The sequence below is a fragment of the Meles meles genome, chromosome 2, assembly GCF_922984935.1.
Source record: "Meles meles chromosome 2, mMelMel3.1 paternal haplotype, whole genome shotgun sequence".
Lineage (NCBI taxonomy): Eukaryota > Metazoa > Chordata > Mammalia > Carnivora > Mustelidae > Meles > Meles meles.
In genome coordinates this window covers 63,637,297-63,665,254 of record NC_060067.1, presented here as the reverse complement: position 1 = coordinate 63,665,254, position 27,958 = coordinate 63,637,297, and the positions used below count along the sequence as shown (strand labels likewise).

General features: G+C 46.5%; 1 protein-coding gene across 1 annotated transcript in view; it reads left to right on the top strand.

Moving 5' to 3' along the window:
- The first annotated feature begins 5,733 nt into the window (after positions 1-5,733).
- The window catches only part of OTOP1 (otopetrin 1), a 34,253-nt gene continuing 12,028 nt past the window's right edge, over positions 5,734-27,958 (top strand). The window contains exons 1-3 of the mRNA XM_045997393.1: positions 5,734-6,157; positions 20,756-20,892; positions 24,579-24,637. Coding sequence (XP_045853349.1) covers positions 5,734-6,157; positions 20,756-20,892; positions 24,579-24,637 — 620 coding nt within the window. The remainder of the gene's footprint in view (positions 6,158-20,755; positions 20,893-24,578; positions 24,638-27,958) is intronic.

The window sequence follows — 27,958 nt, the reverse complement described above, 5'->3', positions numbered from 1 at the left end:
TTCCAGCCCTGGCCATCAAGCGATCTGCAGCTGCTCTCGTCTTCCCTACTAAGGGCCTGAACACCGTAGAGCAAAGGAAAAAGCAGCCTGCTTCCCCCATGTCCCCTGCAAATTCTGACCCCAGATCCATGGGCGCAACAAAATGGTCGCTATGTGCCCCTAAGTTGGGTGGGTGATTGGGTTGTGGCAGAACTTGCTGCCGACAGCAGACACCACCACTGAGCTGCCTTTCCCTGGGGAGACCTGCCTGGTGGACGTTTGATCACATCAGATCCCTTCCATCGTGGAGGGAACAGAGATTTGTCCTCCCTAGAAGAAACATGAATGCTGAAGGTGAGTTTGCCTTTCCTCCCCTGCCGCTTCTGCTGGCTTGTACACGATCAGTCTTCCACACCACACTGCTGCTGACCCCCGACCATGGACTTCACCCAGTGCCCAGGACTTCCCATCCAGCCAGAGCCCATTCTAGTGCTTCCCAAAGGATCTGCATAGAAAAGAATGACATTAGCGGGAAAAGAAGTTAAATCCTAATAAAGACTGTAGCTTAGCTAGTACTTTGGTATCAACGTTAATTTCTCAGTTTCGACAAAGGTCCCAGGGTGTATGATATTAGCAGGAGGTGTGGGGGAGCTGGGCTACTACTATCTTTGCAACTCTTCTGTAAATCTAACATTATTTCAAGAGAAGTCAAGAAAATAGATCCAGTAGTGACTTCTCCCGGGTGAATGGCCACCACACCATCATGCTGCATGTCCTTTTGGGATGGCTCGGAAGGAAGAGTCACAGGATATCCGTGGTGATGTGCCAAGGGCTTTTCTCAAGGGGACCCAACCCCCTTTTCATTCGAGAACCCCAGGTCTGTGAATGGGCTCAGGTTTGGGACACTGAGTGAGAGGTTTTGACTCTCTCTCGTAATGAGTCGAGATAGATCTCTGTTTCCCTTACCTGGAGATTTTCCAGTGATACAGATCAAACAATGCATGGCTTGAATTGTGGCCCCCACCCCCCAAAGTTATGCTGCGGTCCTAACCCATGGTACCTGTGAATGTGACCCTCTCTGCAGATGTGACAACAACGTAAGTTAAGCCGAGATCATGCTAGAGTAGGTGTACGCTTAATTCAGTATGACTGGCGTGCTTACACAAAGGGGAGAGAGACAGATGCAGAGGGAAGATGGCCATGTGACAATGACAGGGACAGGGTTATGCAGCTGGAGGCTAGGGGCGCTGAGGATTAGGAACAGGCACCAGAAGCTAGAAGAGACAAAGAAGCAGCCCTCGGCCCCTTAGGGGGGTCGGGTTTCTGCTGACGCCTGGATTGCCAACCTTGGGGCCCCAGAACTGTGAGATAATGAATTTCTGTTGTTTTAAGCACCTCGTCATAGTCACCCTAGAAAACTGATTAGCATCGCTCCCCTCTTTTATTCTTAGAAACGGGATTCTGTAGCCACTATCCAAGGTGACTGGAGGTGACGCCTTCTACTGGGTGCTGGGTCCTGTGACTCGTGTTGTCTGTGGCAGTTAATTAAGCACCCTGCCAGCCGGCTCTGTCCCTCTGGAAGCCCAGCATCCTCGCTGAAACCGGGAGTCCCTGTCTCAGGGGCAGCATGTCCCACTGCCATCCGTGTGGCACTGAACTGCCCCCGGAAAGCAGCTGCCTGGTCCTTTACGGAGAGGAGCGTGTGATCCGTGGAACATGGGTGGGGGTAACACGTGGTTAGGAGGCCAAAACCCGGGGCCTGGATGCCATTGGGGCTCACGGTTTCTCACTACCGAGCCGGGGGCAGCCGTGCACGATGGAGGGTCCTGTAGGGCTCAGACCTTTGAAAGCTTTACATCAGTGGAAGGCAGGAAGATGGGTCAGTCTCTGAACGTGGAGTGTTGTCTTGAGTACAGGGTTAAGGGCACAGACTTCAGTGTCTCTCTTCTGGGTCCAGAAACTTACAGTTTGTTCCTTCTTTTTAAAAACTCTTTTAAAGATTTTTATTTTATTTAAGTGACAGAGAGAGAGAGCACACGCACAGGTAAGCAGTGCTATAGGCAGAGGGAGAGGGAGAAGCAGACTCCCCAGCAAGCAGGCAGCCCAATGTGGGACTCGATCCCATGACCCCGGGATCACGACCTGACTTGAAGGCAGACTCTTAACTGACTGAGCCACCCAAGGGCCCCATTTCATTGCTTAATAAAGGGGGTTGAGTTAGCCCAGAAAAGGGAGCCCCAGTTGCTCATCAGATGGGGACTGCATGTCATCTTTCTCTGTGTTCTATGGCAGTAAATGTAGTGCTAGCTGCTCTAACAGTGAACGGAGTAATCATAGTGGCTTGGCACAACAGTTGACTTCTCACAGGGAAGTCCCAATTCAGCAGCAAGAATCCACTTTACCCCTCCCTGGGGGGCCCAGCCTGATGGACACCGCCATTTAGAGCCCCAGGTTCCCAAGGGGACTCTGGGGTGGGGGTGTCTTCTGTCTGCTCTCCACCGACCAGAACTTAGTCCCCTGGGTCCACCTAGGTACAAGGGGCCCTGGGAATTAGAGCCCCTGGCTTGACAGCCACTTCTCAGTGACAATTCCACACTGTGGCAGGGGAGCACAGGTATGATGGCCAGCTGGCCACCTGTCCTACACAGCCTGGGCTCAGTGTCCTGCACATAGTAGGTGCTCGGTAAGTACCAGAGTCTCTGAGGTACACTGTTTGGCAGGCACGTTCCAAAATGCTTTATGTGCATCAGTCTGTTTTGTTCTCCTAGAAACCTGGACAACCTAGAAAACGGTCACTGTGAAGAGCTTCATTTTACAGATGAGGAAATTGAAGCACAGTGAGGGTTAGTAAACAGCCCAAGGTCACAAGCAGGAAGTGATGGAGCTGGGGATCAAACGTTGCATTCCGGCATTAGAACTCACCCACCTACCCACTGCTTGAGACTGCCTTTCCCTACGAATCCATGCTGACTTATAAAAAAGAAAAATGAATTGATGTGCCTTATAAAATTGAAAGGAAAGCAAAGGTGAATTTTATGGGAGCCTGGGGCTTTCATGGAGTTCCTGCCATCTGCCAGGGACTAAGCCCTCCCTCCCTCACTTCTTTCTCTCTTTCTTTCCCTCCCAGGGTCCCGTGGCATTTGGAATAAACTATGGGCTTCGCCTTGTTGTCCCCAGGCCCAGCCTCGTACTTGGCACTTGGGAGGTATTCAACACACATTTTCCAATGCATGATAAAGACTCAGGCTGGGTGCTAGAGAGCAGAGTGGATCAGTTCTAGTTCTTGCCTTCAGGAAGCTCAGCACTGGAAAAGACAGTTAATGATAGTCTACAGCATTGGGAGTAGAGGGATGGAATGCTGGACAAGCCCACAGGGGGCCCCAGAAGGAATAAGTCTGGTGTCTTAGTTTCCTGGGGCTGCCAAAAAAAAAAAAAGACCACCAACCTGAAGGTTTAAACAATACAGATGTTATCTCAAAATTCCCCAGACTAGAAGTTGGAGCTTGGGATATCCATTTCAGACCTCTCTCCTAGTTTCTGGCGGTCTCTGGTGTTCTTTGGCTTGTAGATGGCATTCTTTCTGTGTCTTCACATCATCTCCCCTCTACAGGTGTCTGTCTTCAATTTCCCCTTTTTGTAAGGCCACCCTCTTATTGGATTAGGGCTCACCCTAATGGCCTCAACTCAATCATTTCCAAATAAGGTCACATTCACAGGTATTGGGGGCTAGGACTTCAACATCTTTTGGGGGACACATTCAACACACATTTATTGAGCACCTATGATGTGCTGGTCCCCACAGTTGTACATGCTGGAAATAAAGCTGTGAACAAGATGGGCAATGTCCTTCTCATGGAGCTTTCGTTACAGGGAGAGAGACAAGTCACAGATGTACACACATTCTAGGTAACGTTGTGAGCTAAGGAGGAAAATGAAACAAGGCAAGGGGATAGAGCCCAGTGGGGCAGGTGCAGGTCTGAGGCCCATAACCTACTGGTTGGGTGAGACCCACACCTGGCTTGCTTCTTCATGTACCATCCATTCATTTGCATGTTCACTAACTCCTTGCTTTAGTTATGGAGCATCTGCCTGGCTTTGGTCTGGGGAAACCCAGCTGCAAGGCAGAGTCTTAAGCTTCTGGGCTGTTCACACCCATTTCTGTGCACAAGCTCCACCCTCTCTCTGGACAACCTCCCTGCCCTGACCTGTGTGGCCTGGTGAGTTGCTGAGTTGCTACTCCTAGGCAGAAAGACTGGGCTTGTGCTGCCACTTCTGGAAACTTCTCACCTTTCCTGGCAGAATCCAGGCTCATCCGCCCTCCCCTCCAGACACCCCTGCTCCCAGGGGCTGCTTGCTGTCACCCCTGTGGGTCCATGTTTCCTAGAAGGCAGAGCTGAATCTCACATTCGGTGCTCTCCAGCTTCCCAGGGCATTCGTGATAAATACTTAAATATTCAGCACATCTCCGCTAGAATGTTGGGTCTTTGAGGACCATCCCAGCACCTAGAACAGAGCCTGCCAAAGCATTAGCATTGGATAAATAAGTGTGGACCCCGGAAATGAATGAATGAATTTGCTCTCAGCAGTCAGCCACATCTGCCCTTTTGCAGAAAGCTGGGGGGCGGTGGGAATCTCCTCTTCAGCAACATCTGAGTGGGACCCCCCGGCTGATGGATTCGCTTCAGCTTTGGACTTCCTACCGGCTTAAGGGAGGGGGTGGCTGCTGAGGGAGACGCCACAGTTCCAGGGGAGCCGTCAGCTCCCACTCCCAGTGCTGCTTGGTGCAAAAGCAGTTTCACGCTCTCTCGGAAGAGGGACAGAGGTGATCTCTTTTCTTGGGAAGTAACCTCTGTCTTGTCCCCATCTGGGCATCTCCTGGAAGACACACAGGTACACCAGACGGACAAACATAGACACAAACAAAAAGACACCCCATCCTCCTATTCATAGATCTAGGGAGGAGCGCTGTGACACCTTTCTTCCCTGCCCCAAGCAGACACACCCCAAAGACAGACAGCCAGACACAGAGAAAACATACTGCAGAAAGACACAGGGTGGAGGCCCGACAGACAGACAAGACTCAGGCACAGGGACACTTTCAGGCTCACCTAGACCTCTACAGTCAGCGACTCAGCAGCAGGACAGCCTGAGCAGGGCTCCCACCTGCGGACCGCCAGGCGCCCAGCTGGAGCAGCCACGCCCCCCACCCCCCAGCCGGCCTGGCCTACTCGCAGCAGCGGGCTCATGGTGACCCCTCATCCTTCACTGCCACCCCAGGAGGTGGCAGGAGGCACCTGTCGCTAACCAGCTTTCTCGAAGCCGGGGCAGGGCTGGGTGGGCGGGCGTCCGCGCAGCTGGCAGCGGAGCAGGAGGACCCGCGGACATCGCGGAAGGGCTGGCCCGGGTCCCACGCGTGGGGGTGGGGTGGGGGAGCAGTCCGAGTGGGTCGCGGAGTGGGCTGGAGGGCTGCCCGGGGCGTGACGAAGTCAGGGACAGTGGGCAGTGCGCACTCAGGAGCAAAAGGAAGAAGCTGGGGTGAGCGCGGCTCAGCGGGTGGGGGACTGTGGTAAGCGGACCCGTGTGCACCTTGGCCAAAGGCAGAGGGCCAGCAGCCGGAAGGGCAGGCGTAGGAGGGGATCGGGGGAAGGGTGCTGCTTGGCAGAGAGCGTCAGGGCAAGGGCAGGGGTCGGAGCAGCAGGTGGGCTCCGGGCTGCAGCCACTCCGGGAATCAGACTCCGTGCCGGTCTCTCCAGGATGCCCGAGGGCCAGCGGGTGCTCGCCTCTCCCCCGGCGGCGGCTCGGGGCGCCCCGGGCAGGGTGTCGTCGGGGCCCGCGGCCTGCCCATCGCCCCGCCTCCCGGCCCCGGAGTCCCCGGGGTCCGCGGAATCGCCAGCGTCCCCGGCCCCTCCGCGGGGCGCCGTCCACTCCAGCGTCCCGCAGAAGCTGGCCGAAGCGCTGAGCAGCCAGTACGGGCTGATCGTGTTCGTGGCGGGGCTGCTGCTCCTACTGGCCTGGGCCGTGCATGCCTCGGGGGTGGGCAAGAGCGACCTGCTCTGCTTCCTTACGGCGCTCATGCTGCTGCAGCTGGTCTGGATGCTGTGGTACGTGGGTCGCAGCTCCGCGCACCGCCGCCTCATCCGCCCCAAGGACACGCACGCGGGCGCGCGCTGGCTCCGCGGTGAGTCTCCGGGCGTCCGCCAAAGTGACTTCCTCTCCCCCGACAGCGTTTCTGGCTCTCCCCTCCTCTCTTTCTTCTCTCTCTCTCTCTCTCTTTTTTTTTTTTTTTTTTTTTTTTTTGGTAAGCCTGGTTTGTCCAGAAGCCTCCTCTCTCTGCCCTCAGGCTCTTGTCACACATTCCGTCTCAAGACCTACAGCTACACAAACCTGTTCACATCTCTTGGCTGAAATGCCTGCCCAAGGTCCACAGACCCCAGGAGGGAGGCCATGCTCCCTATCCTATCCTTTTCTGGAGTTCTAAGATCAGTCCCCAGGGGCCTCCTTTTATCCCCTCCTTTGCCCTCATTCTGGGCTCCAGTTTGAAAGGTTCTTAGTTTCCATCACCAGGTTTCCTTCCTGTCTCCATGACTTTGCATACTCTGTTCCCTCCTCCTCCAGTGCCTTCCCTTTGCCCTGCTTTCCAAGACAGAGCTCACAAGGTGCCCCTCCACCCGCCCCAGTGATGCTTTTCTGGTGATGCTTTTCTTTTGCTGACCACACTCCTCCACCCCTCACTGTGCCCTGTGTAGACAGCATTCTTGTTGATGAATTTCTCCCATCTCCCACCACCCAGGGTAGCTCTGGGATGCTCCTTTCTTATTGCTAGAGCCACCTCGGGGTCTGGTGTAGAGTAGATGCTAAAAGCATGCAAAAGCGTGCAGTTGGGAGGAATGGAGTCATGGATAAGTGGATCAACACTGGGGCAGTGGCGGGTGCCCTTGCTCTTGCTCATTCCTACTGGCAACAGACTAAAATGTCAAGATGGAAGGTTCCCCTCCCACCAGGAGTTTCTGCTCTTGAAAGGGAGATAGACCTGGTGGAGTCAAGGGAGAAGGGAGTCGGGAGTGTGCCCTGGAGAAAGCTGATGTCTAAAAGAGGGCAGGTACATCTCCCTCTGTGTGGACCAAATACATCACACATCTCTACCTAAGTTCTCTTGAGTTCTGAATTTAAATTTCCCTTGGAGTGTGACTTTCCTTATCCTTGCTTGACCTTGGGCATGTGACTTAATCTGCCCACCCTCTGAGTTTCAGCTGAGGGAGAGTGACTGGTGCTGGGTGCAGGCTGGGTGCCCAGCACACCTCCCTTCCCCACCCCACCCACTTCTCTTCAAAGGTCTGGCACAGGGCCGTCTTCCCCACCCTACTGCCATGAACTACTCCTCGCTTCCACTGGATTCTGTGTCTCTCTCTGCACAGAGTGTTTCACTCCTTGTCAATTTCCACCTTGTATCAGGAGCCGGGTATCTGGATAAGATTTTAGGCTTCTTAGGCTCAGGGACTGTGTCTAGTTCATCTTGCCTTTGGAAAAACTGGACAGAACGCCAGGCTGCCCCAAATTCCTGTTCTGAAAATGGTTGTTTCAGGGAGGGTCACAAATGGCAGGGAATCCAGCACCATATCAAACACTCACACAAACAAATGGGCATGAAATATTTTGAGAATATTGATTTACACAGGCTAAAAAATATTATGCTCGGATTTTGACCTATGCTTTCCTATAGTGGAAGGATCTGTTCTTTGTCCTCCCTCACTTCTTTTCTCCCCCATCCTTCTTCCCTTCCTCCCTCCTCCTCCCTTTATTCCTTTCATCCTCACTCCTCTCCATTCCCTTCTCTTTCTATCCTTGCCCCATTCCCTTCTCCAGCCCTCCTTCCCCTGCTCTTCCTCTCTCTCTGCCTCCTCTCTCTCCCTCTTTCCAGAAAGACTCCAAGCATTGGGATCTGAGTCAGTGGGTGAATGGTAGTGCCAGTTCCCAAAATGAGGAAGACAGAGGGAGGACCAGGCATGGGTATGCAGAATCAAGTTTCCTCTCATGGGCATGTTACATTAATATGTCTATTAATTAATATGTCTATTAATGATGTCTATTGGATGCCAAGTAGTGATAGAATAATGTGGCAATATAGAGAGAGCACATAGTAGGTGTTCAATAAATGGTGGCTTTTTAAACAATCGTGATAACATAACCAATCAAATGAGGTATGTAGATAATGGAAATGGTGCTGGCCCTGGAAGGTTTGGCTCCATGTTCCAGGTCGAGGACTTTCACCTTCTGAACCCCTGCTTCCTTGTCAGTAAAATGAGAACCCCAGTTGCCTTTCAGGGAAGATCTGGGAGAGCAGTTTGCAAAGCATTCTGATCCTTGCAAATGAGCTTCAGCTCATCAAAGAATCCAGGGGCTAATTGTCCCAAGAGGAAAGACTGTTGGGGTGCCAAGAAGAAATGCCTCAGCCAGGGCTGAGGTTTTCCCTGGAAGCATAGCTGGAAAGACAGGTTTGACTTAGCTCTGCCTCGGCTTCTGTGACAGTCTTCAAAGTCTGGGGTGCTGAGAAAGGACCAGCCTGTGGAATTCAGGGCACTGACATCTTCCAGAGAAAGTTTTGTGTTCTTGGTATGGGCTGTGAGGCATTTCTTTGAGCAGAAAACATTCTGTTCTACCTACTGGGTGTGAGAAAGTGAAAATTTCCTTTGGGACACAAACTATTGACCTATTAAAAATTTTAGAAGAAATGATTGATTATTAATCCAGCTCCTCTGATTGCCAAGTAAAGAGATTCATTTTTTCTGAAAGGAACAGCAGCCTCCATGTCTCAAGTCAGGCCAGTGGGCGTGGTGACATGCACGCCCATTGAAAAGCTTGTTCCTCTGGTGAATTACCAGGGTCCTATTTCTTGTCTGTTTCTAGCCCCTTAAAAGACTACAGTGGCTTACCTACCAGTAGTAGGATTTTGTCCTTGTTACTGCCCTGTCTCAAGCCCAGGGAAGTGTTATTAATGCAAACTTATGGGAACAACGCCAATAAGAATAGTAGTTGTGTTTATTGAGTGACCAGAATGCGGGTACGTTAGAAGTGTTGTCTCAATTATTGTCATAGCGATCCCTTTTTTTTTTTAATGCCTGTGAATAATGTGAATAATACCCTCAGATTCACTCCTTTTATAAGATCAGATTTTTGTATAAGTTTTTTCTTAGACTGAGACACACCCATGTATATGATACATCGCATCTCTGTCTAGCATCCTACTGGTGGAAATGGGCTGCTCACAGCACCATGCTCATTGTCCCTTAAGGGACTGGAAGCAAAGGGACAGAGGTGAGCTGCTTATGTAAGACCAACCTAGTGGTGGTGGTTATACAGGCTGTAGACATCAAGGTCGGGAACGTGATGACGGGTTTGGGAAAGAAACTGTCCCCACCTGTGAGTAAGTGAAGGTCAATTAAAGAGATGGGTCCACGTGTGTGTGTGTGTGTGTGTGTGTGTGTGTGTGTGTGTGTGTGTGTGTGAGAGAGAGAGAGAGAGAGAGAGAGAGAGAGAGAGAAGAGGGCAGAGAGCAGCAGAGGGGGACGATGGGAGGGACAAAGGCTACAGGACACAGGGATGCAACAGTTTGGACACTCAGGGGGCCCACAGTCTGGAATGTGGTCAGAACTCCTGAGAAACCACCAGGGATAATGCCAGGATCACAGAACCCTGGATGAGCTATCATGGGGCTGAGCTGTTGGGTGGGTCCCGGGGGATCCCAGCCCACCCTGCTGACTTTGTGGCAGGTGCAAGCTCATGAACATTGGTCTGGGCTTCACTTTTCTCTCCCTCCTCAGAATGCATGTTTACCTTAATTTCACAGCCTTGTTCTTCCGCAGATACAGTGTCTCCCATACACTCCTAGTTTCTCGCGGCTTCTGTTTCCGCCACAGGGATAGAAAGCCCCACATCAACATGTCCCAGGCTTTATTGAGGCAAAGTCCTGAAGCTCTACAATTCCCCCAAGTGAAGTGCAGGAGTCAATGGTTTGTAGTATATTCATGGATACGTGCAACCACACCCCAGTCAGTTGGAGAACAATTTTACCATCTCGAAAAGAAACTCTGTCTGCTTTAGCTGTCATCCTCTATACCTCTAACTCCCGCCCCCCACCACCCCAGCCTTGGCAATCACTTGGTGATCACTCATCCACCTTCTGTCTCTGGATCTGTGCATCAGGACATTTCCTCTGGATGGAATCGTGTGATCCATCATGGGCGTGACCAGCTTCTTTCACTCAGCAGTTTTCAACATCACACGATTTCAAGGTCACAGTGACTCTTGAGGTGGTGTCATCACCCCCATTTACCAGACTGGGAAGCTGGGTTTCAGGAGGAGTGCTGAGCTCCCCAATCACTGGAAATATTTGAACAGAGAAAGAAAGAGAAGCGGCTGAGCTCTTCACTTAGGGGCAGATGGCATGATGTCAACAGTTGTCAGCGAAGGCAAAAGCCTCCTTCCTTCTTGCTTTCTGTTTTCCTTGTCGAGCAGGAGGATCTTGGGAACTAGGAGAGAGCAACAGAGAAGGGAGCCAGGCGCACAGGATGGAAATTCTTGTGGTGATTGGGCAGGACTGTTGATTGGATTTTGTTTGACAGCCTGGCCTGAGCTCCCAGGAGTCTCTGCGCTCTGGGGGTGGCAGCACGGTCAGGCATGGCCCTGCACGGAGAGATGCGGGAGAAGGTGAGCATCATGGGAACCGTGAGGGGCAGCAGAGTACCCTGGCTGAGGGCTTGCCTCCACCCCTGGCATGCAGCTCTACTTCTGCCTCTGTTTTCTTGTCCGTAAAATGGGGATGATGATACCACCACTCACATGGGGTTGTGATGAGACTCAGTGAGTTAGTACACAGTAAAATGCTTAGAAGCCTCTGGCACATAGTAATAGATGTGCCTTATTATGAAATAAATGATTCAGCATGATGATAGGCAAGTGTAGGAGATGGGTGGAGGGCAGAAAAGTAGCCCGAGGGTGCAGGATTGAGGATTCGGGCAGGGATCCCCAGAGGAAGGTCTTCTGTTTCTGCTGGAATCTGGAAAAAAAATCCTTAAATATCATTAAAAAATGCAAAAAGGGGGCTCCTGGGGGGCTCAGTGGGTTAAGCCACTGCCTTCGGCTCAGGTCATGATCTCAGAGTCCTGGGCTGCTCTCTGCTCGGCAGGGAGCCTGCTTCCCTCTCTCTTTCTCTCTGCTTGCCTCTCTGCCTACTTGTGATCTCTCTCTCTCTCGCTGTCAAATAAATAAAAAATCTTTTAAAAAAATACAAAAAGAATACACAAAATACAGGAACTACGCACTCCCAAGACACAGCCTGGGATCACCATGAGGGACCCTTGCCTAAAGGCATGCTTTTTCTTACATACTTTTTTTTTGGATGAGTTTTTTTTTTTTTTTTTGTCTGATAGAAAATATAGAACACAATGCCAGAATTCCAGCATCAGTAAGATGATGGTGCTGCCCAAAAAGCTGATGCTGGTTTGACATGCATGGAAAGGAAGTCACACCATATGTGGGGAGTACCTTTCCCCCCCCTTGGAGCATCACATGGGCACCTGCAGAAGGCCCTGGGAGGAATGCAAGGGTATTGAGGACACTAGAGGACAGAGGATGTAGCAGGGTAGAAAATGATGCAGCTTCACTCCAGTTAGCTCAAGGCTATCCTCTGGTTTCCAGAAAACAGAGTTACTTCTTTATTAGGGAAGCCTTTCCTGATCCCTTCAGACCAGATGTGGCTCCCAGGCTGTATGTTCTCCAAGCGTCCTACATTTTTTTCTTAACCCTAATCAAGCAGGATATTTTGTTGTTCACTTTGTCAGCAACCAGACCGTGGGCTCTCACGGGCAGAGCCCCTGTCTGAATGTGCCCCTCCCCAATATATCCTGAGTCCCTGGCACAGTGCCTGACACATAACAAGTGGCATCTGGTATTTACTGAATCATCAAGGAAATGGATGGATGGAAGGATGGATGGATGGACAGAAGGAAGGATAGAAGGAAGGATGGATGGATGGATGGATGGACGGATGGATGGACAGAAGGAAGGATAGAAGAAAGGAAGAAAGGATGGATGGATGGACGGATGGATGGATGAGTGAATGATGGTAGACTCTCAAGAAGAGAATGGCAGTTCTAGGAGGCTGACTGCAGTTCAGTGTAAGGAAGAACATTCTAATATAAGTTCCAGCTGGTGATGGAAGGGTGTGCTTTGAGAGATAGTGAGCCTCCCAGCCCTGGGCATGTCCAGATGGAGATCCATTGGTTGCTAATCATGATGCACTGGGAAGCATTCTTGAGTGAGGTGGGGGATTATAGATTGACTTTGTGGGACCTTCTTCTCCTAAGAGCCTGCAGTTCAAGATTTCAGACTCCTGGGCGGATTTGGGTGCCTAAGAGAGGAGGGGTCTCCCTCTGCCAACACTAGACCTAATAGGATTAGTCTCAAGTGATGTGGTTGGGAAAGTTTCTACTTGGTTCTAATTCATTAAATTTTTCTTTGTGGTTGCATGTGATGACAATGATGTTAGCATCTGTTTATAGGATTTCCTACGTGTGAGGCACTCTTCTGGTGCATTTCATAAAGCGACTAATTTAACCTCTTCTATGAGGTTGGCAACTCTACAGCCCTGTGAGGGTGGCAAGCAGCTTACTTGATTGTTGTTGATACTCCACTGATATCCAAAATCATATTTTCTCTTTTTGAGGTGTGCAAAGGGATATTATAAAACCAAGTTTATGGGTTATAATGTGATTTAATTCTTCCGTGCCTTATGTTTCATCCTACCAGATCATTTATTTTATCTCTTTAAAGTAGCAGGTTGTGGGGATGGAGCCTGGAAGGCTCAGTCAGCTGAACATCGGACTCCTGGTTTCCGCTCAGGTCATGGTCTGAGAGTTGTGGGATCGAGCCCCACGTCAGGCTTCATGTTCAGCCAGGGAGTCTACTTGACATTCTTTCCTTCCCTCTCCCCCCTCCCCCAATCATACTCACACGCACGTGCACTCTCTCTCAAATAAATAAATAAATCTTAAAAGATTTAAATTTAATTTTTAAATTAGTTAAATTAAGTTAAATTAATTAATTATATATAATTATTTTATATATAGCATTATATATTATATAATAACATTATATATTATGTATAATTAGCTATGTATTTATAAATTAATTAAATTTATTTTAATTTATATAATTAAATTATATTTATTAAACAATTAATTTATATTTATATAAATATATTTTATTTATATAATTAATATATAATTTAATCAGAATTTTATTTTAATTAAATCTAATTAAATTTAATTAATTGAATTAAATAAAAATTAAATAAAAATTAAATTAAAAATTAAAGTAGCAGGTAAATATACAAGGCAAAAACTTTTATTTGGCAGACAAGGGACTATTATATCTTCCTCATACATTATGTTTTCTTTTTCATGTGTGATGATACCAGTGAAGGGGATCTTTATCCTATTTATTCCTTTTAACTTAAATTCCATATGGTCTGACATCAGTCCTGTTTCTGCTTTCCCTTCAGTTGCAACATCTCTCTGTGCACACTTTGATTTTCTGCCATTGCCACTAAGTGAAAAGTGATTCATAAAAGAGATACAGTTAGGTTTTGTTTTTATGTTCAATATTTCCATCTTTGTTGTCTAATTATGGGAGATTTAGATCATTCTCACTTACTGTAAGGATTTGTATACTTGACCTTGTTCCCATTTTTCTTTATGATGATTATAATTATTTCTTTTACATATTGTTTCCTTCATTTTCCTTTTTTTGACTGTAGTGGAATTTAATTTAATTTTATTGTGTTCTGTTAGTTACCTTCAGTACATAATTATTTTTTTACTAACATATAATGTACTGTTTGCCCCAGGGGTACAGGTCTGTGAATCATCAGGCTTACACATTTCACAGCACTCACCATAGTACATACCCTCCCCAATGTCCATAACCCAACCACCCTATCCCTATTCCCCCCACCCCCTAGAAACTCTCAGTTTGTCTCATGAGATTTAGAGTCTCTTATGGTGGGGCGCCTGGGTAGCTCAGTGGGTTAAAGCCTCTGCCTTCGGCTCAGGTCATGATCCCGGAGTCCTGGGATCAAGCCCTGCATTGGGCTCTCTGCTCAGGGGGGAGCCTGCTTCTGACTTTCCCACTCCCCCTGCCTATGTTCCCTCTCTCACTGAGTCTCTCCTTATCAAATAAATAAAAAAATCTTAAAAAAAAAAGAAAAAGAAAAAAGAGTCTCTTATGGTTTGTCTCCCTTCCTCCCTCCATCTTGTTTCATTTTTTTCCCTCACTACCCCCCACGACCCCCTGCCTTGCCTCTCAAATTCCTCATATCAGAGATCATATGATAATTGTCTTTCTCTGATTGACTTATTCTGCTTAGCATAATACCCTCTAGTTCCATCCATGTCATTGCAAATGGCAAGATTTCAGGTTTTTGATGGCTGTATAGTATTCCATTGTATATGTATACCACATCTTCTTTATCCAGTCATCTGTTGATGGACATCTAGTTTCTTTCCATAGTTTGGCTATTGTGGACATTGCTGCTATAAATATTCAGGTGCACATGTTCCTTCGGATCACTACATTTTTATCTTTAGGATAAATACCCAGTAGTTCGATTGCTGGGTTGTAGGGTAGTTCTATTTTCAACTTTTTGAAGAACCTCCATGCTGTTTTCCAGAGTGGTTGCACCAGCTTACATTCCCACCAACAGGGTAGGAGGGTTCCCCTTTCTTCACATCCCTGTCAACATCTGTTATTTCTAAACTTGTTAATTTTAGCCATTCTGACTGGTGTGAAGTTGGTATCTCACTGTGGTTTTGATTTGTACTTCCCTGATGATGAGTGATGTTGAGCACTTTTTCATGTGTCTGTTGGCCACCTGGATGTCTCCTTTGCAGAAATGTCTGTTCATGTCTTCTGCCCATTTCTTGATTGGATTCTTTGTTCTTTGGGTGTTGAGTTTAATATGTTCTTTATAGATTTTGGATACTAGCCCTTTATCTGATATGTCATTTGTGAATATCTTCTCCCATTCTGTCAGCTGTCTTTTGGTTTTGTTGACTGTTTCCTTTGCTGTGCAAAAGCTTTTGATCGTGATGAAGTCCCAATAGTTCATTTTTGCCCTTACTTTCCTTGTCTTTGGTGATGGTTCTAGAAAGAAGTTGCTGCAACTGATGTTGAAGAGGTTGCTGCCTGTGTTCTCCTCAATGATTTTGATGGATTCCTTTCTCACATTGAGGTCCTTCATCCATTTTGAGTCTCTTTTGGTGTGTGGTGTAAGGAAATGGTCCAGTTTCATTCTTCTGCATGTGGCTGTCCAATTTTCCCAGCACCATTTGTTGAAGAGATTGTCTTTTTTCCATTGGACATTCTTTCCTGCTTTGTCAAAGATCAGTTGACCATTGAGTTGAGGGTCCATTTCTGGAGTCTCTATTCTGTTCCATTGATCTACATGTCTGTTTTTGTGCCAGTATCATAATGCCTTGATGATTACAGCTTTGTAATAGAGCTTGAAGTCTGGAATTGTGATGCCACCAACTCTGGCTTTCTTTGTCAACATTCCTGTGGATATTCGGGGTCTTTTCTGGTTCCATATAAATTTTAGGATTATTTATTCCATTTCTTTGAAAAAAATTGATGGTATTTTGATAGGGATTGCATTAAATGTCTAGATCACTTTAGGTAGCATAGACATTTTCACTATATTTGTTCTTCCAATCCACGCACGTGGAGCATTTTTCCATTTCTTTGCGTCCTCCTCAATTTCTTTCATGAGTTACTTTATAGTTTTCTGAGTACAGACTCTTTGCCTTCTTGGTTAGATTTATTCCTGGGTATCATTAGTTTTTGATGTAGTGCTCCATGATTCAATGTTTGCATATAACAACCAATGCACCATTCAATCTGTGCCCTCCTTAATACTTACTCATTGCTGGTCTCCACATTTGCTTTTTGGAGCACTTGAACATTTTATTGTATCTTTCTATTAAATTAATGACTGTCTTTCCTTTCTTTATTCTTACAGTCAGATGCATATAACTCCATTCTTATCTACCCCCCAAAAGAAACACCAAACATTTCCCCGAGCAAGGCACATTGCTGCTGCCTCCAAGATCCCCACACTTACTCTCTGCTCCACTGAGATAAGATCTGTGAAATGCATTTGCTTCTCTCAATCTTTGTAATTTTTAAAATATTTTTATTTATTATTTATTTGAGGAGCGAGCGAGCATGTGTACCAGCAGTGGGGACATGTAGAGGGTGAGGGAGAAGTAGAATACCAGGTGATCAGGGAGCCCGACATGGGGCTCGATCCCAGACCACTGAGATCATAACCTCAGCCAAAGGCAGAAGCTTAATTGACTGAGCCACCCACGTACCCCTGCTTCTCTCTTTTGCCCTTCTTTTTACTTACTGCTTATCTCTTTATCATGAGACCTTTGAAATATTTTCTATGCCTTCTTCCCATGAGTCAGTCTCAACTTTATTCTGTCTCACAAAGTTTTTAATAGAATATGTAAATTATGCATTTCCAGTGGTCTTTTAAAAATATTTTATTTATTTATTTGAGAGAGAAAGAGAGGACAAGTGGAGGGGTGGAGGGAGAGAGAGAGAGCAGACATCTCACTAAGCACAGAGCCCAATGAGGGGCTTGATTCCAGGACCCTGAGATCATGCCCTAAAGTCAGACACTTAACCAACAGAGCCAGCCAGGTGCCCCTCCAGTGTGTTTATCTTCATGAATTTGAATTTAATTTCTCTTATCCTGTTTTTCTTTCCTATTAATTTATTTATGTATCTACTGGACTATTTACCTTCTGACCCATCCACCCAACCATCCTGCAATTTTACATCCTCTGTGCCTCCCTCCTTCCATTATACAGCCATCCTCTCCAATCTTTTGCTAAGTTTATTGCTCACCATTGTGCCCTCTCCTTTTCATCTTCCCAATGATGAGGACTCTCCCCCAGTTCACTGGCTGTTTGGTTAAGCCCTTTGTCAGATGAGTTATGTGGATGACATTTCCCCCCTCCTCTACTCTCTGTCTTCCCCAGTAGAATGTGAAACTCACCAAGGGCAAACACTTTATTTTATTGCCCTTTTAATGTCTCCAGTGCCTGGGACAGTGGCTGGGCTGTAGTTGGTGCTCAACAAAGAGTTGTTGAATGAATTACATCTAGCCTATCTTCAAATTGCTTTCTGTCTTCTGCCCTGACAAGCAGGTGACATGTTGGCTGGAACACAGTCGTTTCCTTTTTTTTTTTTTAAGATTTATTTATTTATTTGACAGAGAGATAGAGAGAGAGAGTACAAGTAGGCAGAGCAGCAGGCAGAGGGAGAGGGAGAAGCAAGCTCTCCGCTGAGCAGGGAGCCCAATGTGGGGCTTGATCCCAGGAACCTGGGATCATGACCTGAGCTGAAGGCAGCCACTCAACTGACTGAGCCATCCAGGATCCCTGCAGTCCTTTCCTTGAAGTGAACTCTAGCTGCCCTTCCACTGGCTTCTGGTTTCCCATGTTGCTGTTAAGAAGTCTGGTGCCAGCTTGCACCTCTACATTTTTGTGCACACCCCAGTTTGATGCAATATTACACATGTGTATTTTTGTTTCTCCAGCAATCTTGTTTGTTTACCTTTGAGCCCCTGGCAAAATGCTACATGCATAGTAGGAGTCCCCAGAATATTTGTTGTATACATAAATGTATGGATAAATGAAGGAAGGACTTCAAAACTATGAGAAGTTATACGATGTATTTCTCACCCCTCTTGAAATGTCAGTGACTGGGACGTTCTAGACCAGTGGTTCTCAAGGTGGGGTCCCAGATCAACGGTGTCAGCCCCACCTGGGAACTTGTTAGAGATAGAAATTTTGGGGCTCCACCCAAACCTATGGAATCAGAAACTCTGGGTGTGGAGCCCCACCATCTGTGTTTCAACAAGCCCTCCAGGTGATTCGGATGCATGTTCAAGTTTGAGAACCAGTCTCATCTTCTAGATGAGGAAACCAAGGCTAGGAGCAGGGAAGAGACTCGCCTGAACTCACACATGCCGTTGGTGGCACAGCCTGGACCTGTGCCCAGGTCCCCAGAGCTACAGCCATGCTGCCTTACTTCATCTTGCTATTTCCTTTGTAACCAAAACGAACTGTGCATTTGTCAACCATTTCAAAGCCCTGGGACTGAATCTCCACGCTTACTAAGTCTTTGATTTCACTGGGGGCTTTCCAAGATGAAAAAAAAAATGTGACTTAGAGTTGTTTTTGTAAGGCTTTGAGCGGTGGAAAGGAGCCAGGCGATTGCATTACTTTTCATGGGGGCTTCTCGGGCTGGAGCTGTAATGTTATAGCTCAGTGTTATCAGTCTGTCCTCTCTCTCTCACCGCAATGCATGTCACACACGATCCAGTTTCCTCCCATTCGTGGGAGAGAACGTATGAATGGCACTCAATGTTGGCCCAGGAGAAGGATTAGGAAATTTGACATTGATCAAGTCTCCAGGATCACTGTGTTTTTCTTGCTAATATTTTTGTTTGTTACACGTTTCCTTTCAACATATTTTGTATATTCCTTTCCAGTCTTTTTTTTTTTCATAGAAATCTTTTTTGTTTGTTTTTATTGTTTGGCCGAAACCGTGCTGGATGTACTGTCAAAGGATGCTTCCTTTGTTCACCCTACCTAGTGTGGTCCTTTCCACGCCACTGTTATGGATTCCCACTTCCTATCCGTTTTAAAAAGATTCTTTCTATTTCAGAAATTTTTAGATTTCCTGAAGAGTTGCAAGGGTAGTACAGAGAGGTCCTGGATACCTGTATGCCCCTCCCCTTTATTCTTTTGAGAACTATTTTCAGATTGGAGAACTGAGATTTTTTTTTAAAGATTTTATTTATTTACTTGACAGAGATCACAAGCAGGCAGAGAGACAGGCAGACAGAGAGGGGGAAGCAGGCTCCCCACTGAACAGAGAGCCTGATGCAGGGCTTGATCCCAGAACCCTAGGATCATGACCTGAGCCGAAGGCAGAGGCTTTAACCCACTGAGCCACCCAGGAGCCCTGAGAACTGAGATTTTTTAGCATAGCAGTGACACTTTTAGATTAACCATTTTTTGGGAGAAGGTTCTAGAGGTCTTCTATTTATTTGGGCAATCTTTATTGAATGTATATAATTTGTCAGACCCCGGGATATGCATTGGGTGGGAACAATGATGAACAGGACACAAAACTGTGTTATTAATTAATTATGTATATTAATTAATTGTGTACATCTAATTAATTGTGTGTATATATACATATATACATAACATAAAGTGTACTGACTTGTTTACTGACTTAACTGGAAGTGTACTGTTCAGTAGCATTAAGTATGATGACATTATGACAGTTTACATCCGGAAGTCTTCCATCCTGCAAAACTTAAACTCTGTACCCACAGCTGACTATTCTCCTCTCTCCCAGCCCCTGGCACCCAGAACTCTCCTTTCTGTCTCTATGAATTTAACTATTCTGAGGAACCTCAGGTAAGTGGAATCATATGGTATTTGTCTTTTTGTGACTGGTTTATGTCACTAGGTATAATGTCCTCCAGCTTCCCCTGTGTTGGAGAATGGCGTCCCTTCCTGAGGCTGAATCATTTTCCATTGTCTGGATGGACCTCATTTTGTTGATCCTTTCATCTGTCAATGGACATTTGGTTGGCTTCCACTTCTTGGCTGTTGTAAATAATGCTGCCACAAACATGGATGTACAAATAACCTTTTGTGTCCCTGGTTTTGATCTTCTTGGGGATATACCCAAAAGTGGGATTTCTGGACCAGGTGGAAACACTCTTTTAAATCTTTGAGAAACAGATGTTCTGTTTTCCAGTGACTGCATCATTTTACCTTCCCATCAGCAGGGTACACAGGTTCCCATTTCTTCACATCCTTGCTAACATTTGTTATTTTTTTTCTTCTTTCCTTTCTTTCTCTCTCCTATTTTTGTTTTTTGTTTGTTTGTTTGTTTTCATTTTTGGGGTTTTTTTTTTTTTTTTTTGCTAGCAGCCATCCTAATAGCTGTGAGGTGCTATCTCATTGTGGTTTCGATTTGTGTTTCCTTGATGATGAATTATGTTGGACATCTTTTCAAGCATTAATTAGCCATTTATAAGTCTTTCTTGGAGAAATAATCTATTCAAGTCTTTTGCTCATTTTTAATTGGTGTTTTTATTGATTGTCATTGAATTATGGCTGTTTATGGATTCTGGATACTAACCCCTTATCAGATGCACGGTTCGCAAATATTTTCTTCCCTTCTGGGGGCGGCTAGTGTCCTCCGATAGCCAAAGGCTTTTTCATTCTGATGTAGTCCAATGTATCCATCCTAATTTTGGCTACTTGTTCTTTTGGTGTCCTATCCAATAAATCACTGCCCAGTCCAACACTGTAAATATTTTCCTCTGTTTTCTTCTAAGAGTTTTATAATGTTAGGTTTTGCAGTCAAAGTGTTGATTTATTTGGAGTTAATTTTTGTATGTAATGGAAGGTGAGGTAAACTTCATTCTTCTGTGATTGGATATCTGCGCTCCCAGCGCCATTTGTGGAACTGACTGCCCTTTCCTCCCTGAATGGTCTTGGCAGCCTCGTCAAAGTCATTTGACTGTATCAGTGAGGGTTTAATGTGGTGTGCTTGGAAATAACTTCCATGAATATCAGCACTTACAGGTGTGTGTTTCTATATCTCCCCCCACCCAATTTAGGTAGTATCACACTGTTTGCGGCCATTACCATCATCCTGGGATGCCTTAAAGTTGGGTACTTCATTGGATTTTCTGAATGTCTATCGGCCACCGAAGGAGTCTTCCCCGTCACACATGCAGCACATACTCTGTTGCAGGTAACCTGACGATGTTTATTTATGTTGCCTTGGCTCCCATTACACGCATCCCAGGGTGTGTATGAAAGGGATGCATTGCGGGAGACAGCATAAGGTCGGTTTGACTCTTTCCCTGAGGCTCAGTCCTTCAGCTGTCTCCTCTGAAAAATGGGTCTCTGTGTTTCCTTGGCCGACTTTGTGGGAATCCTATGAGGTAGAACTTGTAACGGAGAGTCAGGAAATCTTGCCAAGCTTGAGTCTACCAGCAAAGGCTTGGGGAAGGGTGGAATTTGAATATAGTTCATTAGCTTTATGGAGCTGTAACTCACACACCATACGATTTAGCCCTGTAAGCTGTACAAATCAGTTGTTTGGTATATTCATGGGGTTGTGCAACCGTCACCACAATCCATCTTAGAACATTCTTGTCACCTCTGAAAGAGACCCTGTGCCATTACGGTCTCTCCTCTGGGTCACTGAAAGATTGTATTTGGAGATAGGGTCTTTTTGGAGATAATTCAGGTTAAATGAGGTCATAGGGGTGGCCCTATTCCAATAGAGTTGGTGTCTTTATAAGAACGGGGGGATTAGGACACAGACTCACGGAGAAAGAAGAACATGTGAGGAGGCTGGAGGAAGACGGCCATCCACAAGTCAGGGTGGGGGGCAGGTCCCAGGAGAAACCAACCTTGCCCACACCTTGATCTTGGACTTCTGGCCTCTCAGACTGTGAGCAAACACATTTTTGTTGTTTTAAGCCACCCAATCTACGGCATATTGTCTTGGAAGCACCGACAATTCATTTGTTGGTTATTTATTTCAGGGGAGTCAAATCCATAGTGACAGAGACATATAATGATTCCAGTGACAACGTGAAGAACCTTAGTGAGACCAGAAAGAATTAGTTTCCCTCCCTCCCATCTCTCCTTCTTGCCTTTCTGCCTTCACTCTGAACCCAGCAAATACTGTTGTCAGGACTAAGAGTGCAAGGGTGAAGGGTAGGGTCAGTCAGATGGGGAGAAGTTCATAAACACAGACAGTGACAACACGGAGGCTTGATGCTTTGACCGAAGTCACCCAGTGATGAAGGAGTACCAGGGAGGACTCGCACCAGCTTTGGTGTGAGGGATGGTTTTTGCCAGGAAGAGCCCCAGAGTTGTCAAGGAAAGAGGGGTGTGGTGTGTTAGAGAGGTTAAAAGAGGACATTGGGCGATGCATGGTCTTCCCACATGACAGGGAGAAGATGTCTAGGTCTGTGGGGGGAGTGGGCTGGGGCAATGGGCACAGACAGAGCCATGGTTTGGTGTAGGGCTTATGAGCATGGACTCTGGTCAGAGGACCCGGCTCTGGCTCGTACCAGGAATGTGAGCTCTGGCAAATTACTTAACCTCTCTGGGAATCATGGGTCTCATCTGTAAAGGGCTTACTTCTTGGGGTTGTTGTGAGGATTAAAGGTGCTACCATGTATAAAGCACTTTACCAAGGCTGACAGCCACTCAGGAGTTTGAACTTTATCTTGAGGGCAAGGGGGAGCCATTGAAGGCTTTAAGGAGAGGCATGACCTGGACAGATGTGACTTTTCAAAATATCACTCTGCTACTCGGTGGGTGGTAGATCTCTATCCTCCTAATTTAAGGCATTTTACCAGCCAACTCATCAAGCATTCTGTATCTAGTGTCACTTACTACATGCCTTTGCTACGCTAGATGACTGAGGAATGAAAGACATTCTTTTAAAACAATGTGGTATTTATTTTAAACTTGTGCTAATATATATATTATATTATTTGTGTGTGTGTGTGTATATATATATATGTATATATATATATATATATATGTGTATATATATATATATATATATATATATATATCATAAAATTTGCTGTCTTAGCTGCAGTTCAGTAGTGTTAAGTGTATCCACACTCCTGTGGATAACAGAACTCTTTCATCTTGCAAAATTAAAACTCCATCCCCGTTAAACACTAACTGCTGATTCCCTCGTCCCCCAGCCCCTGGCACTCACTATTCTACTTCCTGTCTCTACAAATACAAATTCGACTACTCTAGGTGCCCCAGATAAGGAGAATCATATAGTGTTTGTCCTTTTGTGACCGGCTTTGTTTCACCGACCTAATCATCTTCAAGGTTTATCCATATTGTAGCAGGTGTCAGGATTTCCTTCCTGTTTAAGGCTGAGCAATATTCCATTGTGTGGATGGACCACGTTCTGTTTACTCCTCCACTGATGGACACCTGGGTTGCTTTTACCTGCTGGCTATTGTGATTAATGCTACCATAAACAGGGATGTACAAATATCTTTTTGAGACCCTGCTTTCAATTCCTTTGCATATATACCCAGAAATGGGATTGCTGGAGTCCATGGTAATTAAAGGATACTTATTTTAAAAATAAAATTTAACAGAAAAAATTGGAAAAGAGAACAATGATGTATCTATAAGCCCATTAACTGAAACATTTGTTGCTGTTTTTGTGTTCTCTTCCTTCTTTATACGCCAGTGTATGTTCTTGTGGAAGTTTTAAAGAGAAGGGGCAGAATTTTCTCTTCTGAAGTTTCACCTAAAAAATTGTAAACTTTTTTTGGGGTGCTATGAAGTCCTTATGAATGTATCAGTGAAGTGGCTGTCTAATTTGGAAATCATTGATAAATCCTTTACCAAACCGCTTCCCTATTATTGGGCTGAAAGTTGTCTCCACCAGGAGTCACTGCTCTCGGACTTTCAAGTTGCCAGATGTTTCAGGAACTGTGCCCTGAAAGTGTTTTCAGAGCAGGCCAGTTAAGTCTTAGGCAAAATAGTGTGGAAGAGAGATGAGGTGTTCATGAATTTTTTTCTTTTGTGCTATCTGATTTTCTTTTGGTAGCGCTTAATTGCACAATGAAGACAAAGTGAGACAAATTTATAAAGTGCCCAAAAGTGTTTGGTAAGTGGTGGGTGCTCAGTGTGTGTTTGTGTGTGTGAAATAAAGCCCAAAATATTTTAGGAGTGCAAATAAAGCAGATAGGCAGGAGGATTTCAGCTAACAGGGAGAAAGTTGCCGGTGGAGAGTGTTCACTGAAAACGCGAGTACTCCAAGGGCTCTTCTAAGTACTTGGCCTGGGTAATCTCATTTGATGGATCATAATACCCTCCAAGGTAAGTAACGTTACCATCCCTGTTTCATGGAAGGGAAAAGACCTGGAGAAAGGTACACTGATTAGCCCAAGGATCTGTACACAGGTTCCACACTAGCCTCCCCCATGGGTCCCTGCCTTGTGCTGGGTGGTGCATGGCACACAGGGAAATGAAGGACAAGCCTGAATCAATCTTCTCTTCATTTAAAGCACTTAAAATATGGTGTCAGGCCACTGGCATAGGAACTGTTTGGTGGCTAGTTCTTGGAGGAAACCTAACACAGGTGATAGCCTCGGACTGCCACTCCCCTAGCCCCGTCCCCGCCAATAGCTTCAACCGTCTTGGAAGCTCTTCCTCCCAAACCTGGAAGCCTCACTCGGTTCTCACCCTGGGTTCCAGGAGGAGCGTGGTCCCCACCAAGGAATGGCACTGACACCTGAGACGAATCTGGGATGGGAGGTCACTGAGGTCCTCAACATCTTCCCATTCTGTTCTACAAGTTTCGTAGCTTCTCAACGTGCAAATACAATGATGGTTTTCACTGAAGCATCTTTCTTTTTTTCCTTTATTTCCTAGGTGTATTTTCTTTGGGGGCATGCAAAGGATGTCATCCAGTCTTTCAAAACCCTGGAAAGGTAAACATCATGGGACTTGCTTTACTATTGAATTTGGTGTACATGTAGAACAAACAAAGTCATGGTATCCATGGATCTTGGATTGTAAATATGAAGCCAACTCTCCCCTCCAACCCAACAAGCAGAGCCCTCTCTCGTGCCAGAGGGAGGAGACCCTGCACCATCCGCATTTTTCTGGGGACGGCCGGGAAGTAGGATGAAGTAGGATGATGTGGGTTTCCATTCCCACACTGCCATCTGAGACACTTTCCCTTATGATCCTCATCTGTAAAATGGAGATAATAGTAGAGCCAAACTCTGAGGACTGAATGACCTAATGGATCTAAAGTGTGTGCCTAATGCATGACAAGTGCTCAGTGTGCATGGGATCAGTGACTATATTTGTCCCCTTTCTCTCAGCGATTGTGAGGATCAAGGGAATGAACTGATAGGATAATAGGGCCAATTAACAAGATGGGAAGTATTGTTCTCATGCAAGGAAGCTCTGGGTGCATACATACCAGCGAATCAAAGGATCAGCATTTGCTTCCTAGAAAGATCTCTCCTATCAGTGAGGAACAGACAATCCCCCAGTAGCACTGGAAATGACAACAGATATTTAAAAGACTGATTTATGGATGACCACTGGATAGAACTATTTTGATAGACTATTGATACAGAAATAACTTTCACCAATCTCCTTATGTGGGAAGGACCAGCCTCAGCAAGCAGTTAAGCATGTACCATGTGGCTAGTGTGCACAGAGTCGGCTGCTGGGCAGGGGTGATGGGCCAACGTTATCCCAGGAACGTGGGGGCAGGCCCTGGGAGCTGTGCCCTGGCAGCCTGTGCAGCCCCAGACAGCTCCCAGTCACCACTGGGAGTGATTTCCATGTGTTGCTGTGACCGCAGTGGCCCCCTGGCTTTGCTGGTGGGGTCTCTTTCTTTGCTTTTGTCACTTGCATAATAGCAGCCTTAGGACATTGGGTCTGTTTCCCCGCAGGCAGAAAATGGATTTGCTTTCCACATCCTTGCTGCCCAGTACAGCCGCCACCAGACACAGGTGGCTACAGAGCCCTTGAGCTGGGGTTACTTCCAATGCAGATGTGCAGGAAGTACACAAATACCAGATTTCGGAGACTAGGATGACAGAACATAAAATATCTCACAAATAATTTTTTTTGTTCGTATTGATTATATGTTGACATCATAGTGTATTTGAGAGACTGGGTTTCAGAGAAAATTATTCCAACCCACTTTCAACCGTTCCTTGTCTTACCACGTTTTAAAAATGTGAGGATAAGAAAGTCTAAAATCACAAGTGTGGCTCCCATCTGTGTCTTGCACCGTCAGTGTTTGGATCACACTGCCCTGGACCACACACCTAGACATTTGCCACCTGGATCTGTCATCTGAGGGAACTCTGAGGGATGGGACACAATGCTGTGTGGGCCCTGCCCTGGACACAAGCCTCTCCCTGTCTTGGGCCCCTTTGCTAACCTTTGCTAACCTTGACAGAGAGAGACTTGAACAAGATAGGCATAGAGCTTGATTTAATCTGTTCCATTTGTAGGGCGAAGTGTTAAAACACTTTTGGGTTACTCACCACTTTCAGGCTTTAAATTCAGACTTCTCCAGAAAAGTTGGAAGATTTGGCAATCCCAAAAGTGTGTACAACAAAGGGCTAGAGCTGAGTGGGGGTTGTTCTCTCAGTTTGTTTCAAACCCCACCACTCCCTAATGTGCCCCAGACCTGCTTTCTTCTTTCATATTTCCTGCCAGGCCCTGAAGGCTTCAGAACTTACCACTCCTGGACTTGTTTTTTTTTTTTTTTCTGGTCTTTTGAGCTAATATTCCACTGTCCTATGCTTTTAGTATGTCCTGGGACTTTTCTCTTTTCTAAGAATACTCCTTAACTTGCTCGAGTCCTTTTCTCTTCTCCAGGGTGAGGTTTGGAGGAACAAGAGTTCTGCAGGTAGAGCTGAGAACATAAACTGAGATGAGAAGCGGCTCATGGAAGACTTGTCTTTGTTGTGGTCTGAGGCTATCAGCCCCAAGTATGAGAGAGGTGGCCTGGCACGAGGAAGTCCTTTAGGTTATAGGACAATTTCCAGGTCAGACCAGCAGGAGGCTGCCAGATCGAGGGGAGCTCACATGGCACGCCAGGCTCTGGCTGCAGGTGGCATGGGCATTATCTCATCGGCTTCCGTGGGCCTGGGATTGGACAGTGCCATTTGGCTTGGGAAAGAGGAGAAGAAAAGGGAGATGTGTGCATTATAAGTAAAAGAAAAGGCAACCAGCCCGAGGCAAACAGCATTGTCTACGTTTGTCCAAGGATCTTCCTTGTGCCTCCCAGATGCCCTGGGGCAGGCTGGCCACAGTCTATAGAGCTGGGCAAGCACAGGGGCGAGCAGATGGGCAAACACCTGTTTCCTTCTCCATGTGTGCCTGGGCATTCTGCAGCTGCCCAAGGAAGCCAGGGTTCAGATGAGGGAAGTTTGGCTTGCAGTCAATTGTGGGAGCCCCAGAGGGGTCGGCTGGGGTTAAAACTCAGAGGAGAGGAAAGGTCAGGGTTGAGGACCCAGTTGTAGCAGTTTTTCTGTGGGCAGATCGTGGACAAGCATGCTCTTGGTTAGATGGGTCGGGGCATGCTTCCTCTGGTGTTGTGCTCTCCACCCAAGGAACCATCAGTTCTGCATGCTTCAAGGATGCCTCTCCCAAATCACCAGGATTCATGGCTTCTGCTACCCACAAGGCCCATCATTAAGTGCCTGGGAACTACCAATGTGCATACATCTTAAACCGCAAGCACGAGGCACTGGAGGTTTTGGGACAGGCTCTGATCCCTTTGGAACACTATTCCCCACAGACGTCTCTTCTGTGCCAGAGTCTAACGTCCTCCTTTCTCTTCATCTTCTTCTTCCCAGGAGCCACGTGGCATTGAGGCAAGGGCAGGCCCTGGGATCAGACTAGGACAGCACTGCTGCTTACTACTTCTTCAAACCCCAAGGCAACTACTGTCTTTATTTGTGACCTCAACCTAATTCCTGAGCCTGTCTGAGACTCCAGTGGCTCAGCATGTTGCCACAGAACAGACTCTATGCTTTTGCTCTGCCATTCTCAGTGGGTTAGCATTTCATCCTATGCTGCTTGCTTCATGGTCACAAGATAGCTGCCAGAACACCAGCCTTCGTGTCTATATTCAAGGCTGGAAATAAAGAGGAGAAGGGCAGTGAGTAGGCTTTTCTTATCTCTTTCATCATGAAGGCAGAAACTTTCAGTAGTGCTCAGTAGTCTTGACCTCACATCCCACTGGCCAGGGTGGCCATGCCTAACTTCAAGGG